Raw genomic sequence first — 19,990 nt, 5'->3', positions numbered from 1 at the left:
CTAAGGCTGTAAGGCTGTGCCATTTAGAGCAATATGCAATTTAACACAAATTGTTAAGATGGCAGACAAAAAAAAGAAAATGATGTGTCAGGGACAGTTGGGAAAGAAGGAGTGGAAATAGAGTCTGGGTGTACCTCTGTTAAGCAACTAATTGAGTACACATGCAATGGGTGAAGGTGGTTTAGGTAGTAGATTCTGAGGGGCAGTTGATTCAGTCGGCTATCACTCATCACGCAAATCCAATCACACTCATCAGCAAAAACAGTGTATTCAAGGGCAAGAAGACAGATGGTCTGATGGTCTTTTTTTACATAATATTTTGCATTTTTGCTTCATTTAGGATTGTGACAGTGTAAATGGAAAGAAAACGTAGGGGAAAGAGAGAGGGGAGGACATTCAGCAAATGGCTGAAACAGAAAAAATGATGGAATAAAGTCTGAGGTTGGTTTTCTTGGGCAGGGAACCGTTGTGCAGCTGAACCGTACTGCCAAAATACAAAGTGTATGAAAACTAATTAAAATCATGCTTGAATACAATGGGTCTCCGTTCTGAACCATCTTCAAAGATGTGGCCTATATTGACAGCACTGGCAGCCTGGATGGCTGTCCGTGAATTCTAAAGTCACAGTATCTGAAACTCTGCTTCAAGTCTACTGTGAGATATTCAAACAGGGAGGTACACCAGAGTAGGAAAAATGTGGGACACATTACAAGAATAACAGGTTACGGTAGGTAAGACATTGCCTGTCGGTTGAACAATGCAGTAATGATAATGAACACCTGCTAAAGACTGAGGCAGAGAAAACTTGAGTCATAGTTTGGGTCCCTGTTGGTGTAGTTTTCCTCTAAGCTGTTGCTTCGGTATCCAGGTCACACAGTTGGATCTCAGAGACTTCAAACAGGTGAACCACGGCTGAATGCTGTATCATGATGTTGACATTCTTATTTGTGCCTCCAGTCTCAAATCTCAAAGCAGCAAGATTACTATTAAGCATATAAATGAGAAGATTCTCCCCCAGGATAAGCAGACTGTCATTACTTTGTTTACAACCCATGCAAGCCATATAGGCAATTAACTGAAGGTTACTGGAACTCATATTTTATCAACTCTTCTCCATGGCAGTTATTCCATAGAATATTGTATTTACATGGAGTTAGTTACAGCTGAAGACTGAATACAAATATTAACAATTCCAGTTCATGGTGAGGTGCTAAGTATTTGCCTGACTAAGGCCTAATAAATGGCTGGAAAAATCTCAAACTGTCACCTCCGTTATTCTGTAATCAATTCCTCTCAATCCATGCAAAACATGGATTGTCATTCATTGGCACATAAAAACACTGTCAGGTCAAAAAAACAAGAAGTGAACACATTTTTACAGACCAACAAAATGAGAACTTGAAATTTGGCATCTGGCTATACATTTTATTTTGTATTTTTACCAGAAAATCATCAACAGTCTAAAGAAAAACATATACAGTATGCAAAATGGTATCGTTCATTTTTGTACATGATATACAGTACGATAGGTGTTAGTTTGGACTGAAGGAGGTCGGTTTGGACTGGTTGTGCTTGGGGACTTCCAGTTGGATGACAATAGTCAGTCTGACAGGTCCAGACAGGCTGGAGGGGCCTGGAGGGGTAATTGGGGCGGGATGTCCTGGACAGGACAGGTGCAGGGCTGAGCAGGTTGGGACAGGCAGGGAACATTGGCATGGATAGGGAATGGGGATGGCAAGGGATATAGAGGTCAGGGTACTGAGGCAGACGAGGGTGGTGGCAAAAGGGAGCCTTTAGAAACAGACAGGCACAGGTGTCTCCTTGTCTCCGGGTGAAAGTGTCAAAAGTGCTGAGGTGAGACTTCTACTGAACAGGAACGAACTGGATTGAACTGGTACTGCACCATGTGCCCTCTCTACTGTAGTGTTGGGGGGGTGCCGCGAGCCATGCGTTTCGTGCGTGCCTAACATACCAACCATACCACATTGCTTCCCACTGACCTAAGCTCTTATTGTGGCTGGGTTCAGTGTAACTACCCCCACACCCTCCAGTGTAAAGGCAACAGGGCTTGAGTGAAGATAGCGTGGTTGTGTGTGTAGTGTAACTACAGTACCATATACCAACATGCTAACTCAGCACTGTAGATTCTTTCAATGACTCTTCAAAGATTGATGAGTAGGCATGATTTTAATTTTCTCTGTTCCTAAACATTTTTGATTATTCTTATGGGGAAGTAAATCAAATCAAGTCCAGTAGACCATGTCAGCTGGATAGTAAAGTTAAACCTGTCTGCATGGGTCAACATTTGGCCTGGTATACCAGAGAGGAACCATTAGTTTTAGTAAAATCTGAGACCCAAGGCAATAATTGATCTATTACAGTTCTTCCAGTCAAACTATATTTAATGTCATGACAGCTACATTTGGTTGGTTATAAGAAAATGTCATGGATGTTTGTGCCATTCAACCAAACTACACTACTGCCACTGCAATTTCTGTCTTTCATGAAACTCCATGAAAGGGGATTTTAGCATGTTTTAAGGAAATCAATAGATATCTTGTATCAGTTTTGAGGTTGTCTGTTTCTACTAGTGTTTATGGACCCTATAAAGGCATCAAAATGTGCTGTGGTCTATGGCCTAGCCTTCCAAACCCCTTCTGGGAGTTCAGCCAGAATGGGGCCTACTTTTAGAACAAATATTGCAGGGAATCTAAGAGTTTTCAGCAGTTTTTTGTTGTGTCAGCAATGGAGTTGTTTTAGCATTTGCAATGATCAACTTACAAGTTGTGTATTGTAGTATTGTAGAACAGTCTTGTAAATTCAACATCAGCCCCCTCAACACATAGGCTACTATACAATTAATTCAGAACTAAATTGAACAACTTAAATATTATTTAGTACATTTTATTTTTCACAATGTTAATGCACTCGACAGGAGACTGAATTATAAGTAAAAATGTCTTTATTGTCATCTTCAGCAAGTTGTTCCTGTCACAAAATAAGATGAAAGACTTGGTGTTATAAAATAAGCTTAAATTAATATCTGGCTTAATGAAGAGTTTCTTTAGATCCTTTAAATTGAGTCCTGGGGGCAATCATTTTAACACTGCTCATCCGTAAAATCGCAGCATGAATCTTTCCTCAAAAAGTTGGTGCCCACATCCCGTACTGTTGTTGAAGCTCAAATGCAGAGTCAGTGAAGGAAGAAAGCTTTTACGCTCTGATTGAGGCAGGAGACTTAGTTGTGTATTTTGGAGAAAACTGTATGTGTAATAAAGTAGCTACTGTTACCTCAGCAAACGTTTTACAATGCAATGTCAAATGTGACATAACCTACGTTCGTAGACATTATTACAGTACGATCCAGTCAAATTTAATGTATCTTTCACTTTCTTACACTGTATTCTGCGGACTGTCAAATACTTACCATGTGGTAAGTGTTGTACAGTAACATTACATCAGGGGCACCACCTTTGTTTCAGGTGAGTGACAGTGATGAATGAGAGCGCCACAAAGAAAACCATGAAAGGGTGATGGAAAGGTAAAATATGACCACAGGAAGAGGACAAGCAGCATTACACGTGTTCTGAAACTGGTATCAATGTTTCCCCTTTATTCTGCCTTTTATATACAGAAAAAAAATGTCTTACAGGCAGTGATTATTTCACAGACGGGTCTCTGTGGTGAAAAATGACGCCTGCTTCTCCCCCGGCTTTTCAGACTTTTCCCAGCAGAGACATAATGAATTCTGATGCCGGCTGTCACTGTGCTGTCGCTAGGGTTGACACGTTGGGAATAGGAAGTCATTTCAAGGCGTGTCTCCCATGATTCCACTAGAGAGTGTGTGTGTGTGTGTGTGTGTGGGGAGGGGGGGTCAGTATGGAATAGCTGACAGTATATAAACCTATTTAAAGATAGAAAAATACATGTTTTGTAGAGTCAATGGTCAGACAGAGATTAAGGCAGAAGTGGGTCCATGCACAGTAATTGGATTTTTTTTTTCTGTCAATCACATGTGGTGTTCTTTCTTAGCTCTATATTATATTAGTAATTTGAATCTGGTCAACTTACTAAGTTGAATTGACCAGACTCATTATACCACAGGTTGTGTCTGAGCAGGTGAAAAGGGGTTTTAAGGTTCAGATGTTTTTGTAAAATTCATTTGAGAAGCCAGACACATAATAAAAAGCTGACTTGCTTCTGATTTAAAAACAGCCTTTTTGTTGCATATCCAAAATAGTTAACATTTTACTCATACAAGGTGCCTTATACAGTTTACTCAAGCAGTTGAAGATTTTTTTCTTCTGATGTCAACTTTGATATTACTGTAGATTCCTAGTGGATAAACATACGCAAGTGAACACATTACTTTTGTCCTTCACAGTACAATCAACAGAGCGCATTCAATATATATTGGCTCATCACATTCAATCGTTCATTCTACTGAAACCCTTAAACAGGGTATTTCATGCAGTTTTCTTTAACCTGGTGGGATGATGTGGTGAGGCATTTTTACAAGCTTGTTAATTGAAATGAAATGAAAGTTTTCCCTATTGATATCAAAATACAATAATGGACATACTTGTAACATATTTGACATGTAGATATTGTTACCATCATTTTACACATTTGTGACACATTTGAGACAGTGACTGGACTGAACTTTTTATTTATTTCTATTATAAGAGACATACAATGGTATTATTTTAGACCAAATTCATAATAGCTCAAGATATGTAGCCCCAAATCAACAAAAATACATAAAACTGAAACAATGATATCCCGTCCCAACAATGTATTTACACTCTGTGCAAGTTTAGATAATTCAAATACTCAAAGCTAGTAGAGAAACTATTCCCTTTGCCATACAATCTCAATGCAAGCTTAGAAACTACACTTTAACTCACCAAGAACTGGTGTGAAACCATAGCTGCCCCATCCCTCTTATGAGACATGGTCACATTCAAAAACAAATTCAAATGCTTAATGGCAGCTTCCATACATAATCACATTTGGAAACTTGAACATGCGCATGTTATACCTAAATAACTATTTGGCTAACAGCACAGAACTTTGTCTAAAATGAGTTTGTAACATTATGTAGGTTTTTGTTTTATTATGCTAGATATGCATTCAAGTGTGAACAGTAAACTTTGGGTCAGACCAACTCCAGGAACCTTAAGCGTATGTATTATAAAACATATGTAATGCTTACAATACAATTTTTAGATTTAACAACAGTAGCTTTTTGTTTTTGCACCATGATTCCAGTAACCCATTCTAAGAATAACTGCCAGAAAGTACAACTATAGACAGTTCCAGAGGGAGTGACACATCTAAGGCTGGTCCAACTGCTTCGTTTCTCCTTGAGGATAAATCTCATCACACACTTGCAAAACCCGGAGGCCTGGGCGTCTCTTTCAAATGCTCTAGGGAGTGCTACTCTGAGGATCGTCTCTCCATGTCCAAGCTCATCGACTCAGAGAGTACAGTTCATTTCTCCGTGAACAAATGTCACAACTCCAGAACAGGTCTGAATGACTTATTCATGACTAGTCATTGTCCCCTGCAGGGTTAAAAGGGGGAAATCAATTGATATGTTTGAATACCATAGGGTATGGTTCAATAGATCTTCTCTCATGAATTTATTGAATACTTAATGTGTGAACAATTAAAATGTACAGAACATGAAATCCAGGGTGCCAGACATAAAAAGGAGGCAACTAAGAATGAGTTGCCTCAGCAGGGATAGTTGTTCTGAAAATATGACAGGCTCACAGTTCAGAGATGTCAAAAACTCCTGGATAGAAATACAAATCTACAATAGCAATGACACATACAACCATAAAAAATTGAACACCTAGTATAATAGTATCATAGCTCCTTGCATTTTCCCTCCCCCATATCACATATATACTATTTAAATAAGGCACACATTTACACATACAATTAAAATGTGGCTAGTATTATTCCTTTATTTACAACCAATAACCACAAAGTTAATAGTTATAGTAATCACAGTCCATACAATGAGAGTTTTTCCCAGATGGTCAGATTTGTTACTGATGGGGCTTCTGTCTGGTTGTCTTTGGGTCCAAAAGGGGTGAATTAACTATTTGTGAAGCACCAACATGAGAGGAACATCACTGAACAGACCTGTGCAATTGTTGTGGCCACCATTTCATTTCCAACAAAACATGGTAAGTATTCACTTGTCAATTCAATTCAGCAGTAAATAAGTTGCTTCCACTTTTTCTAAGAAGATATATCAATATTGTTGCCTTGGAACTTTCCTTCTTGACACAATTCACCAGTTGGTCATCATTTAAGTGGTCAAATTCACTACAGATGTGTTAATATACTGTATAATCAACATATGGTATCCAGCAGGATATTGCATCACTATTTTAGATGTCAAACAACAAGGGGTTAGATACTGAAAAAAGGATATTCACTTTCAAAGTAAGGCCTAAAAGGAGACATTTTTCATCCCCAGGTTACATATACTGCATATGTATATGTATACGTATACGGTGTAGATATGAACACACATATATACACACACACACATGCATATATATATTTATATAAACACATTCGGGGATCAGGTTTGGTTGCCAAAATTACATCAGAAAAGGTAAGCAAAAGCAATTGTCATGGGCATTGCAAGAGGTTCTAGTTTGAAAGTCTTCAAGATGTCCAAACATTACCTTATGTTTCTGATGCCAGCCCCACCCATGAACTCTTTTAAATCCGCACTGAGGACATTGGCAGCCTAATATAAAGTGATCACGTCAGCTACCAGAGTCCTTTCACTGTCTGATAGGCAAGTAGCAGTGCAATACCAATATGGTACAAAGATATAAATTGGACAAATAGGGCAACAAAAAAGAAGTTTGGTTGAGGTTTAGACAGCAGCAATGGCTGTCATGTAATCCAGGGCGATGTTTTTAACCCTTCACCCTCAGCCTTGTACTTTTAGGGATAAGATGAGGCACAGTCCCTCTCTAGTCCAGACCCCCTTCTCCATTCTCCTCTCCTCAGTAGTTGAATTTTCCTTGTTGATTGACTGGTGAGGTGGCTGGGATGAAGAGGGGTTTGGGTGGGACATCGGGTTTAAGGGAGGCGGTCCGGCGGACCATAGCTCCACGGTGGAGGACATCCTGCTGATCGCTGTTGTAACTGTGTTGCCGTGTCAAGTAGCCGTTGGGGATGAGTGGGTAGTGGACCTCGCAGGCACTGCCTGTCGAGTTCATCCGGGCCAGAAGGGGAGGTGGCGGATGGCCTCCGCAGTTACGTTGGCTGAAGCTGTGCTGCCTGGGCACCATCCCTCCTCCTCCATTGGACATCTTAGTGGCAGCGGCAATAAGTGAGTGCCTCTGTGAGGAGTGCCTTCGCTCTAAGGTGGACTGGTGGTGCAGTGGTATGTCTGGAGGCACGTCCATTCGGCGGGTAAGGCTGTCTCTAGGCAGGGTAGAAGAGCTGTAGTATGGCGCCGATTCCGTCTCTGGGATATGTGGCTGGACGCGGTTAGCGAAGGCTAACTGACCTCCACTGATGCTGGCCGACAGTCCAGATGAGGTCATGACTTGGGCGTTCTTGCTGGCACTGGCTTCGTGAATGTGCTTGAGTAGCTCGTCCAATGAGGTGACCTCCATGACCTTCTGGGAGTAGCAGGGATACGGCTGCTGAGCAAGGATGCGCTCTGTGTTATGGATCTTACGCTCTTCCAGGTGCAGGGGACCAGTGACCAGGGCTTGGCCATTGGACAAGCCATGAGAGTAGGGGAAAACCTGCTGATGGAGCATGGCTGAGCTGGGCCTGGAGCTCAACCCCATATTGTGGGACTTTGGCTCCTTGGCATTGTTGCAATTCTGGTTCTTCTCCCACTGGTTCTTGAAGGCCTTCATACTCTTAATGGGTAGCTCTGGGGTGGAGTCCGGGGTGGGCAGACCTGAAAGCTCTGAGGAGTGGTGGAGGTGATGGGGGTGGACTAGGTCTCCCATGGTAACCCCGCTGTGATGTCCATTCCTTCGATGTTGGTGGTGCTCTTTGCCGCTGGGGAAAAAGGAGTTGTAGAGCTTGGGTGAAGAAACCTCTAATTTGTCCTCCTTGTTCTGACTGTCCAGGAGGCCGTTAAGCTTGGCCAGACTACGAAGGGACAGGGCATGGGGGATTGGCGCCTCAGGGTCCTTTGCGAGCCTTTTGGACTTGTGGCCTGTGTGGTTGCAGTAACAAGAGACCAGGAAGCCAGAGAGGAATGCGCCAAGGACAAAGGCTACCAGCACACAGGCAATTAAGAGGGTGTAGTGAACACTGTGATTGGTCTTCTCAATCTCCGGGGGTCGCCGGACACCTTAAAATGAAAAAGAACATAAGAGAACATTTCTTTTAGTATTATTACAGACAAAAAGATTGTACATTGTTGTTGTGAGCTAATAAAGCTTAGCAGCAGCAGCTTGGAAAGACAGGTAGTGTATATAGAAGCACCACTATGTAGGGGGCAAAGGTGTTCAACTTGGTCCCTCTGCTTTCTTCCATTCACTGACAATGAATCAATAAAATCTTTCTTGCCAGGACCATGGCTTTCATCACTAAGCAGAGAGAGTGGCAAAGGGCAAGAGCTCCCCTGTGAGTGAGAAATCAACTCAAAGTTAAGCAAAGCATTTAAATATTGATGAAAGTGCCAGCAGGAGTCTGATGTCATCTCCACAGGCTGTGCTTTCAATGTGAGGATCAGTGATGACACACCTGGCATGGTGAACTTGCCAAGTACAAAAAAAAAGGGTCAGGCAACCAACTCATTGAGTGTAGCATCCTAGCTAATACAGACATTAGCAAAGCTCTTATTTCAAGGTTAAGGAGGTGGTGCTGTCAAATGAAACAACTCAATATAACAACTGCAGTGAGAAAATTAAATAAAACATCCTTGCTTGATGTGACCCTGCTACCGTATTTGCCTAATGGCATGCAAGGAGTGACAAGAGGAGTGAAACCTGCCACCTTTCGCAATCAGTGCTCATTTGCGAAGGCTGCTACCATCTGTGGTGTTGGGCCCCTTCTCCACCCTTAATGACAGTCTGTGGGAAAATGATTAGTCTAGGGATGGGATTGTATAGGCTGCACCAAGGGGAGAAGTGCAGGTGTTCCAAATGAGCTAATTTCAGCACGTAATGGATGCTCAGTTTGGGCTGCATAATAGAAAAATATGCAGCAAGGTTTTAAGCCTTGATGGTGCTTCATGAGATGTTGAGCATGATGATGATATGGACAAGGAGTGTGAGGAATATAATTTGGTAAAAGGAGTGTTCCTTCTCCAATGAAATTACAAAGAAACATAATTTACACACAACACGGTGAGGCTACTTTTAAGGAAAAATGTTTTTATGCAAACATTTTAGAGGACAGTTTGTGACAGTGTCTGAATCTGTCAAAATATTTAAATAATATCTAATTTAATATCTTTTTTTCAAACTGCCATGTATATCTAACATGATCCACTAGACAAAAATATTGTCTAGTGTAACAAACATTTATTGATGTACCAATTAAGGTAGTGGACAATGTTTTCAATAGAAAGCAGTGTGTGTTGCATTGTGTGTTGTCTTGCTTTGAAGAACCACTCTACAGTATATTTCTACATACTATCTCAACATCTCTCTGCATCCTAGTGAAGTGGAAAAGTAATTATCTATGAGTGTGTTGAGAAACTCTTAGCTGCGTTCATGTGTTCAAAATACATGTTTTGTACCATGTATAGGGGATTCTTGTTAAGAGGAGTGACACACTACTTCAAGGATGCTGGTAATAGTTTGTCTGCTTTGCATGTAAAAACGTACATAATACCCTAACTTATAAGAAGTCTTAATTCGTTTACAGTAAACGTGTTGCATGAAAGATGGTCAATCTGCTGTCTGTTCTTAGCTTGAGTTCATCACAGCTTCCCTGAGCTGCAATCTCCCATACATTATGTAAAAACCTTTACCTGATGACAATTTCAATACTGCTCCTAAGATTACTTACTAAAGTTCCATACCAACGTGTACGGCTGTCCTAGGACAATGTGAGACAAAGCAGCTTCAAATAGTTTCTCATGAACAGAAAGACCGCCCTTTATCTCTGTGGCTCCATCCCACTTTCCTGTGGCTTTCTCCCAGCTACCTGTGACTCAGTCCCCTCGACTTCGACCCCCAAGGGCATGGTGACTTATTGAAGGGTTCCACATGGCCAGGGAGCTATGAGTCAAGCACCACAGTGGGGAGTGGGGAGAAGGGGGAGGGGGACACAGGGGAGGCACACAAATCTGACCCCACGCACAACTTGTCACAACATGTTTAAGAACCTGGCTGGATGACTCAATCGGCCCGTATGCGTGACATATGGTGGCGCAACCACAGTGAAATTAATACCCAGTGAATCATGTGGGAGGACTGGCATGCTGTTAGACAGCACACAGGATGTCCACTACAAGGCAGGCAAACAATACACAGCACTGACACCAGAACTGACTCTACAGAAGTTTCTACAGAAGACTCTACTAAAGAACTGAAACTATGCAGGGGGTGAATAGGGGAAAATAAATAAAATACTAATTGAAGGTTGATCTTTTTTCTCATAGGTGACTGAGCAACAGGTTTGTGTCATGCAAATGATGATCTTCAGGGCAGAAGTGGTCATTAAAGCTACTTGGAGCAACTCAACATCTCAATACTTACATGGCATTTGAAGCATTTCAAATTATTTATTTTCACAGGCATCATTTTCAAATGGGTGTCTGTTCAAGAGAGACATAAAACTGCATCATGTGTGAAGAAAAGGGCAGCTAGCATTAAGGACACAGGTCTGCCAAAAGATAGACAGATGGGATGTGAGTAGAGACAAGGAAAGGGAGAGAGATGTGCAGAGATGTGCCAAGAGAGAAAGGGAACGTAGAGGGGGGGACAGGAAAAGGGATAGGCTAACACTCAATAAGGGGAAAATAGTAATGGGGAGAACATAATAAATAATAAAAGAAAATGACTCAAAAGTGGAAGAAGAAAAAAATATGAAAACAGAACACAGATAAAAGCAGGTGAAACCAAAATGACGGAAAAAAGAGGGGGGGGGGGGCTGATAAGAGAATATGCAAGGAGCAGATTGTAAGAGTGAGCAGGAAAGGGAGGAGAAGATGGAGAGAGAGACGTGTCAGAGTGACAGACTGTCAAGTCTGGTGGGTTTTGAAGCACTGCGCTCTGAAGCAGCTGTGTTGTGGTTTGAGAAACCCCCTGCTTGGCTCTCTCTCAACACAGTAGGAGAGGAGCTCTCAATTCTATCAATTCCATATTGTTAAAAATAGACAATGCACCAGCTTATGTAAGCAGAATAAAGCCATAAACATGTCTGTTCACCACCAAACTAATTGGTGTTAGGTTCGGTTGGTTGGGGAGAACGTTATTTCCTGCAGCAGGTGACAAAGTGACTCGCTAAACAAATAGCAGGAAGACAACAAAAATATCTTACCAAGCTGGTGTTTACTCCCCAAGATTACATCTGAGAATACAGCACATCTTCAACAGAAGTAGTACAGTAGTGATTTAGAGTTATGAATGGCCATGAAGTGCCCATAGTTTAGCTCTATTTAATATTTATTAAATATTTCATTTCTATCTATTATCTATTAACATCCAAGTTATCCTGATTTCAGTATTTCTTTACTGAACAATAACTTTTCTCTCAACCTCTAGCTCAATACCAAGGCAGAGTATCGTTCATCTACTGGTGGTCCAAATAAATAGGATTGGTAACTTTAAAATTAAAGTTACAAACCCCTTGACTCCATTTGGATCATGTTATTCAGCCTTCCATATACTTCATTCATTGTAGGTTAGGTGACCTTGGATTACACATTCTTTTGGATGCTAATTTAGAGCAGGTCTATTGAAAGTTAGGAGGATTTTGGGGGGATCTCTGTGCAATACAGACACACTAGACTTTGGAAAACCTTTGAGGTATGAAAATGTCAGTGCCGTTCTCAAAGGTGCACTTGAAGACTCATCCTTAAGTCTTTTTAATAATTGTTTTTACGTTGAGGGAAGAATCTCCAAAATAGACCAATTAGTTTCCGTTTCTCTACGCTGAGGAGAGCATCTTATAGTGCCATTAATGGCTGCTTCGTTCCATTGGGCCCCAATGAGTCAAAATAGCCTGGGGATTTGGAGGCAAACCTTACCACCTACTAATGCCAAAGATAACATTTTTTGGTGGTGGGAAATAACAACACGATTTGTTTATGCAAGACTTCTGGCACTCTCAGAGTTGAAATAAAGCAGTAAAACGTAGAGAAAATAATTCAGACACAATTGTTTTAACACCTCTCAAAAGTACCTGGGTAAAAGACTCAGAAGTAATAGTTTAAATACCTGATGTCTATGTGGGTTTGTGTGTTTGCGTATTTGTAGGTATAGTACGTGTGTGTCTGCGTTTGAGTGTGCACCCGTGTAGAAGGGTCTGGGTGTTAAGTGAGTAAATTCAATCATGTACTTTCATTATACAAAATTTGCATAAAATTCCACCTCAGTGCACAACCAATTGGATGCAGCTTGATTTATGCATTTTAAGTAATATGATATGTGATAATTTAACTGAATCATTAAAATGGAAAAATATGCTAATTTATTAGTTTTTCTATATAAATATGTTGATGCATGTAGAACATCAATATTTCATTACCATACATGTTGAATAGCTGTAAGCAATCAAAGTAATGTCAAACGCGGCAAGTAAAAGGACCCTTTTGCCATATGTCTCTTTTACGTCACTTAACCAATGTTATTTCCTTTCACAGTTTGAGACCCCAGAACAGAAAGGTCAAGTGCTGTCTGATAAACTCATGAAACTCTTATCAAGTCAGGCATAGCACAACATGCAATAAAAAGGTACATTTTACATGCAATTGCATCAGAAACAAAGAGAAAAGACATTCATCATTCAGTAACTGGCAAAGCAATTCCAAAGCAGTTCTCCGTAATTCATATAATCATTCACAATTATAATGTACAGTAACAGTGGAAAACTTGCTTTGGATGGAGAATAGCTTTACCCAAATCCATGTGCTTGTAGACCACTGTTTGTAAACAAACCAAGCACAGTTTCAGGTACCAGTGCATGATGCTGAAACTGAACAGAGGTCATAGGAAAGGCAAAAGATCCAGAAGGAGAGTTCAACAAAGGAGGTAGGCAACTTAAGGGTTAGTGCAATCGAAAGAACAGGCAGGGGAAACAAAAATCTCCCGAGGGTTTAAGGAGACAGAATAAGGGGTAAGGGGTTAGGATTAGGAGTCAGGACAACTGCATGGCTGGATCTGCACTGTGGGCCCGTGGTTCACTGTGCATCTTGACTGTAAATATCATCATGGATTGCTAACAACCAAAACATTTTGGTTGTTAGCAAGATAAGATACACTAAGCACATTCAATTACATTGTTGGAAGAACCAAGATTAGAATAGTTTGAGTGAAATATTGACTTTCAGTTAAGTGGTGGTGTTGGCCTGGATAAATGCCATCATTGGTTGCTAATGGAAAGTTATTTAGTATGATTAGTCAGAGGCTGTACAGTAATGTATGTTTTAATGTTTTAATGTGAAATGATATAATTTAAAAGTATTGTAGAAAGTGAGTTGGCCTCAGGAAAACGTAATCTAGTTTGAATGACCTTTATTAAGTGACAACATAATTATGACACAAAATTGGCTTCAACAAACAGAGGGAATTTACTAAATGGGCACCACTTTACATGTTATGATGAATTACAACACCCATCTTGGGCATAGTGATGCCTGGTACTGCCTGGTAAAATTATTATATAAAGTATATTAAAGGTTTTTTCAGGAAAGCCTTAAATGTATGAAATACATTAATATTTTCAATTTTTTGGGGGGAAAAACATAATCTATCAAATTGCATCTAAGCCTAGCCAAGAAATTATGATGAAGTGTGTGTTGCTGTGGTCCGCCGTGGTAAAAATAGCTTTTAAGTAACTAGCACCAGGGTATAAATAACTCTTAAGAAACTGAACCTAGGAGGTTAGGACGCCAACGCTTCTTCAATGGAAAGATGGTTCAGTGGGAGTTCACTCTGCTCCTATAGTGCTATAATAAGTTTCATAGCCCTGCTTTGCTTACGTCCAGTATGAAGTTATTTCTCTGTGCTTGTCAACTAAATTATCTGCTGGCAAGGTTTGTGAAAATCCACAGAGATTTATTTGATTGTACTTAGTCCCTGGGAAAAGTGTAAATACAAAAAAGAGTAATGAGAAAAACAAACTAATGGTTCCGACAATGCGTAGGATTAAGCATTTTCACACTATCCGAAAGTAGGCGTTATCCGTAGGTACAAACTAGTTGAAACTGGATATTTTCTAAATAGTGAGGTCTCAATAGGTTACTTATGTTTTGGTCCACCCGTATCTTTATATAACACTGCATACAAAAACCTGGGTGAATCATTTCACCTTTTAAATATATATCTGTCAGAACAGTTACATAAATTGTTAACACAGGAAATGTATTTGATGATGGAATTGATGGGACTGTTTGCTTGTTACTCTTTGAGCTTGTGGTGGGAGGCTTTGCAATCACTTCCAGTACAATTTATTTTAGTCTGGCTCTCCTTGTTGGTGCTCTGCTGAATCTGTTTGTAAGTGGGGTATCAGTTCAGATTCAACTGGCATTAAAGTTCACCATGTTAGCCCTTTAACACATCTATCCCTTTATTCCCTGAACCAAAACCATCATGCCCTCAATGCACCTCCAGGACAGGGCCCGAGTTTGCCAAGCAGAGTAAGTGAGACCCTTATGGAACTGCAACACTGTTGCTTCTATAACAGTTCCTCTCTTGCCTTATCAGTCGCTGTTTTTTTCTGATTGAACTGGCAGGCCAGCAACACGGTAGCGGCAGAAATAGATTGTGTGTCGCCCAAGTTTCTATTACGGTTTTTCCCTTGTCTGCCCGCTGGCCTCCGGCTGCTGGTTATTTATTTGTTATGGGCTTTTCTCATTTGAGTCTGAGTGGCTCATCATTGCAGCCAGAGCCGCTGTCAGCCTGAATGGAACCTCTCACAAGCTCAGAATTTATGGACTCTTGACAACGTGCCAGAGGAGTCGCGGGAAGGAGAAAAATATATAGAATGTCCATTGGAAGTCTCTTAGACGAGTAGTCTTCCAAATATGCAGAAAATTCTGCGTGTTCAGCGTGGGTTTTCTGGGCGCTATCTGGGGATGACACAGAGGGGAAGCCTGGTTTGAGGCGTGTGAGGTTTGTGTTTACATTGTTGATGCTCCTTACTGGGGAGAACAAAAAGTCAGTTTGTGTGTAGATCAGCTGAATGAGAGATGAGAGGGAACCAGGCGGGTGCAGTTTTGTTTGGACATGCACAGTGAATCTGATTTGAGGACTTAAATTAGATCTGCTGCAGTACCTACCAAAGTAATTATGCCTCTCTAACTCATTTCTGCTTTGCTAAAACAGTCTAGACGTATAGTTCAATATAAGGGTACAGCTTTATTTACCGTTCTTGAGTTTTCTAATTGGCTCTCTAAAGATCTGTTCATTGACTGTCTTTAAATGCAACTGTTTATGATCCACCAATTAGGCACCATGCAAGTTAGTGTTGCATGACTTTTCAACTCAGAAATATCATGCTATTTATCATGTAACTATTTCATCAAGCCATGTTACTTCAAAAATGAGGAGAAATTTAGCTAATTTAGATCTGTGAGTGTATTTGATTGTAAGTGATAGATTTGTAAGTTAGTGACATTAAGTAATTTCCAGTGATTATGAGGGTTATGCCATGCACTTGCTATTGCGTATTTTTCCAGATCAGTCGGTGTGCTCCAAAGTCTTGTGCCAAATAGCAATAGACTACTGTGCAGGAAACATGCTCTGATTTATCTTACAGTGTGTATCTGTACACATTTAAATATGAGCTTTTACAACTCCAATCCATATTACACATGTATGTCAATTTTGAAAATGTAAGTGGTGAAACGGCACTTCGACATAGGAATTGCATTGAAACTCACAGCATAGTCAGAAAAAAATATGCAATAGTGAGAACACGGCATTAGTCGTTAGGAGGACAGTGAAGCCTCAGGGCCCAGCAGTAAAATCCATTGCAGGTCAAAGTTCAGCAGACACATACACCCCAACCCCCTTACCCTCCATCTCCACACTGATTGGCTCCGAGTCAGGTGACCCATGGTCGCCTACTGGAGGACTGCCATCAGGACCAGTGCCTCCCTCAGGGCCACCTGTCTCCTTTGGGAAAGTCGACCCCTGATAGGTTGTGCTGGCACTTGTGGGTGTGGTCTTTCCTGTTGTTGTATGAGGCGAGGGGGTAATAAAGTGACCCGTTAGTAAAATGAGGCAAAACTAGACTAAACAAGACTAAAGGCTAAACTCCTATTCAATAAAGTCAAATTTTGGGGGCACCTGGAAAGGCAAGCAGATACATTCAGCATGAAAACAGATCACTGTCTTTATAAAATATATTAAGAAAAAACAATGAAGACATCAAAGTAAATGTAACACTTTAAAGTTGTTTTTTGATTCACACCTCCTGTGAACATGCATCCAATATTGCAGTTCCTCTATAGGTACTAAATGTTTCCTTGTTTTAAAATCAATTTCTCCAGCTTTTTATTTCCCCTAGAAGACCGCAGTCACGACTCTGGAGAAATGCATTCATGCCCAATATGGTCATAACTGCAGACGACTTAAACTTTCATACTCAAGATCTTTGTTACCGAACCATTGAGGAATCTATTGCCCCTGGCAGTCCAGTACATTTTACAGAAAATCCCTACTGTTGTGAACTTAGCCATCTGGCAGGAGTTTCTATGAATTTGTTCTTCCAGAGGAGACAAACATCTCTAACCTGTTTAAATTGTTCACTTTTGGTGGTTTTGCAGACATACATTATCATAGATGAGAAAGGTCAATATCTGTCTCTTTTCCAAGTAAAAAACTAACAAAACCCCCAAAAGAATCTAATCTAGTTACAGAAGTTGCTTGGTTGAAGCAAGGTCTGTAACCTACTGGACACTCATACCATGAGTGCACTCTAACTGATAGTCTACAGCATGTCCTTGAAATGCTAAGCTGTACATACTGCTTTCAACTTGGGCTTTTTAACTAATAAGCCAGCCAAAATATTAGCATACCGGTGAGCATCATCCAAGATTGAAAGCACAAGGTCTGTTTCTTTTCTCGGCCTGCCAGTTGACAGTTTTCGCTCCGAATAAGGTGCCCTGTAAGAGCACCATCTGTGCCAGGCAAATTAAAATGGCCCACCAGGGGAGTTCGGCCTTGGCACACTGGACAATAGCTTCAGGGTTGAATTATTTGTACAATTTATACCAATTGTGTGTACATTCGAGTGTGTACATTTGCTTTGTTTTCTCATTTACCGTGAAATAAAAAGCACAACATACTACAGGGAATCATTTGATTACCCACCCTGCCAAGTGTTTGTCTTTCATCTCTACGGGATGGAATTGTTTGTGTCGAAAGGAGGAGAGTGTCTGCCTTTGGTGCACCCTAAACGGAGACCAGTACCCACAAAAAGGGATCTTCTGTGTGAAACGCATCAAACGGTGTTGAACAGCATGATGTGCTAAGAGCCCTGTAGGATGAACCAACAGGGAAGCTCATCAAGTTCCACTGCCCACTGAGCAGCACATCCTCTATCAGCGAGAACAACGCAAAAGCAAAGAGGGATGCCAGTCGACTGACAGGGTAGCCTCTGTTCTAAGGAATGGATGAAGTAAATGGACGGAACACTCGATGGATGGTATTGTTCGGATGTAATGGGAAACATCTCTCATCGGAATGGTTTCGGTGCTGTGCTAATCACTACTGAAGACAAACTGCAACCATTTGAGATTGTGTCTAATCTATAAGACAACAGAATTGTGCTTCTTTTGCCAACACTTACGAGCTTAGGAGGGAAAGCTAACCGCAAAATAACTAAACAAAAAGTTTCCACACAACCAACATAATGGTAATTAGTGCATTGGAAACTTAAATTAAAATAAGAGCAGAAAACAATTTAGCTTTCAAATGTTGATTATAAGACATGGCCCCTCTTCCAATTGTTTGCTGATGTTGAAGTGTACCTCAGTGGACTGCAAACATTAACATTCCCCTCTGAGCCTAGCTGTCCTCTGAGCTGTATGGCTACTCTGTGGGCAGTGGAGAAGTAATGGGACGTGACAGGGATGATGATCCTCCCAGATACAGGGAATTAGGCAGCTTGGCCACCGAAGCCGCTACCCTATCAAAAGAGTGATCGTGCGGCTGCTTCGGACAATAGATCCAATGTTAAAGCTGTCGTTTTGCGAGAGAGAGGTGGTAATGTCATTCTCCTTCCTTCACATGAACTCCTGTTACAAAATGGGCCACCAAGGGGGAAGGAGCATGCTTTGTTAACTGCAATAAAACGGAGATCCATGGCAAACGAACCACGTAGCTGTGCACATAAATTCAGACAAATTCAAAACGGGAAGATGAAGAGATGTCAACTAACCAAATGCTGAATCAGCAGCTGTGTTTTGCTTGCGTGTAGTCGCCAGGACATCTAGAATGGAAAAAGGCATTGGAAAAAACAATATGAGACGCAAAAATGGGCTATTGTGTAAAACTCAGTGATGGCTTAAGCCTATGCCCAATTAACTGCAACTTATAAGTACAGTGGTAGTACATTGGCAACATTGTGAATTATGGTAGTCAAATTGTCTCTTCGTGAGATGCTGTTCTAAGTTCAGTGTGTCGATGTAATTAATCATCAAGAGTCATCAGAACAACTGACAGGCCAATCATACCATGGCAGCTATCAGGGTACTGAGGGAAGATGTTTTCCACATCCTGTTCAAATCCAGCCCTAAGAGGAAAAAAAAACAGAACAACTGAAAACATGTCATCTTATTGCAGTGTTGAGTCTTCCAAACTGCATTTGTTCATGATGTAGAGAGTATCCAAAGGAAACTCAGTGTGCATTGTCCAGTCAAGGTCCATGTGTTGTGACGCACATCAAAAGCAAATACGGGGAAGAGTTTAAATACTGTCTCTTTGTGGCAGTGGGATTCCGTGGGGGACAGTGGAAGAAAATGTGACAGGAGGAATACAAGAAACAAATGATCTCATGTACTGTAACTTTTTTCTTGTGGTGGAAAAATTCTGTGGGTAAGGAGGTAGAGAGAACACAGTAGAACACCGATGGCAGTTTGCTAGAATACAATAAGGATATGTGGGTTTAGCAGTGCTAAACAATAGCTATAGGCAGTCTACATTTTCTGGAATGTAGCTTTTATATAGTGTTTAAAACGATATACAGTTCCCATTGCATTATATTATTTGTTTTTCACCTGGGTCAATCACAAATCAAAGACTAAAAGGCAGCCAGAAACATCCCAAGGTGAATAATGAGATTCTTTAGATGCGTAGTGAAGCGACTGCCCCGTCAATGAAGCGGAACGTAACATGAGTGACAGTGATAGGTCTACAGGACGCATCAATTGTGGCGATGATCAAAGCAAATGATGAACGTGAATGTTCATAGATGTAGACTCAAAAGGCATAAAGTAAACCCAACAGAGACAACACACAAACCCACGTCCACACGCAAGCTGACTTTACAGCCGACATTAACATGACATTTAAAGTGAGTACAGGATCAGTGAACAAATCAAGACACAAAGAAGGGAGAGGGTGGTGGTGTAATAGGCAGGTGCAACAGAACAAATATGAGGAATTATAACTTCAATTATATTTCCATGTTTGGCAGTGTGCTGACAGACAGATGACAAATTGTGTGCCTGGTTAATGTGTTTGTGTGTTTCTGGTTTTGTGTGTGCCAAAACTATGTGACCAGTGTTAACATTTGACTTCTTTGACTTTATACCCTCTTAACACGAATGAAAGACTGAAAAAGAGAGGAAGGTAGTATAGGG

The 19,990-nt window shown here is 40.8% G+C and overlaps 1 protein-coding gene across 5 annotated transcripts in view; it reads right to left on the bottom strand.

Moving 5' to 3' along the window:
• Nucleotides 1–4,653: 4,653 nt before the first annotated feature.
• Nucleotides 4,654–19,990, bottom strand: part of sema6e (sema domain, transmembrane domain (TM), and cytoplasmic domain, (semaphorin) 6E) — an 80,233-nt gene continuing 64,896 nt past the window's right edge. For all 5 annotated transcript variants that reach the window (XM_047044291.1, XM_047044302.1, XM_047044284.1 and 2 more), the window contains 4 exons: nucleotides 18,863–18,921; nucleotides 18,568–18,618; nucleotides 16,199–16,354; nucleotides 4,654–8,356 (listed from right to left, as the gene is read on the bottom strand). In XM_047044291.1, the coding sequence (XP_046900247.1) occupies nucleotides 7,041–8,356; nucleotides 16,199–16,354; nucleotides 18,568–18,618; nucleotides 18,863–18,921 (1,582 nt within the window). In that variant the 3' untranslated portion in view covers nucleotides 4,654–7,040. The remainder of the gene's footprint in view (nucleotides 8,357–16,198; nucleotides 16,355–18,567; nucleotides 18,619–18,862; nucleotides 18,922–19,990) is intronic.

This window comes from Hypomesus transpacificus, chromosome 2 (assembly GCF_021917145.1).
Source record: "Hypomesus transpacificus isolate Combined female chromosome 2, fHypTra1, whole genome shotgun sequence".
NCBI classification, from domain to species: Eukaryota; Metazoa; Chordata; class Actinopteri; order Osmeriformes; family Osmeridae; genus Hypomesus; species Hypomesus transpacificus.
Note: the sequence above shows the minus strand (reverse complement) of the source record. Positions and strands in the feature narration are given on the sequence as shown.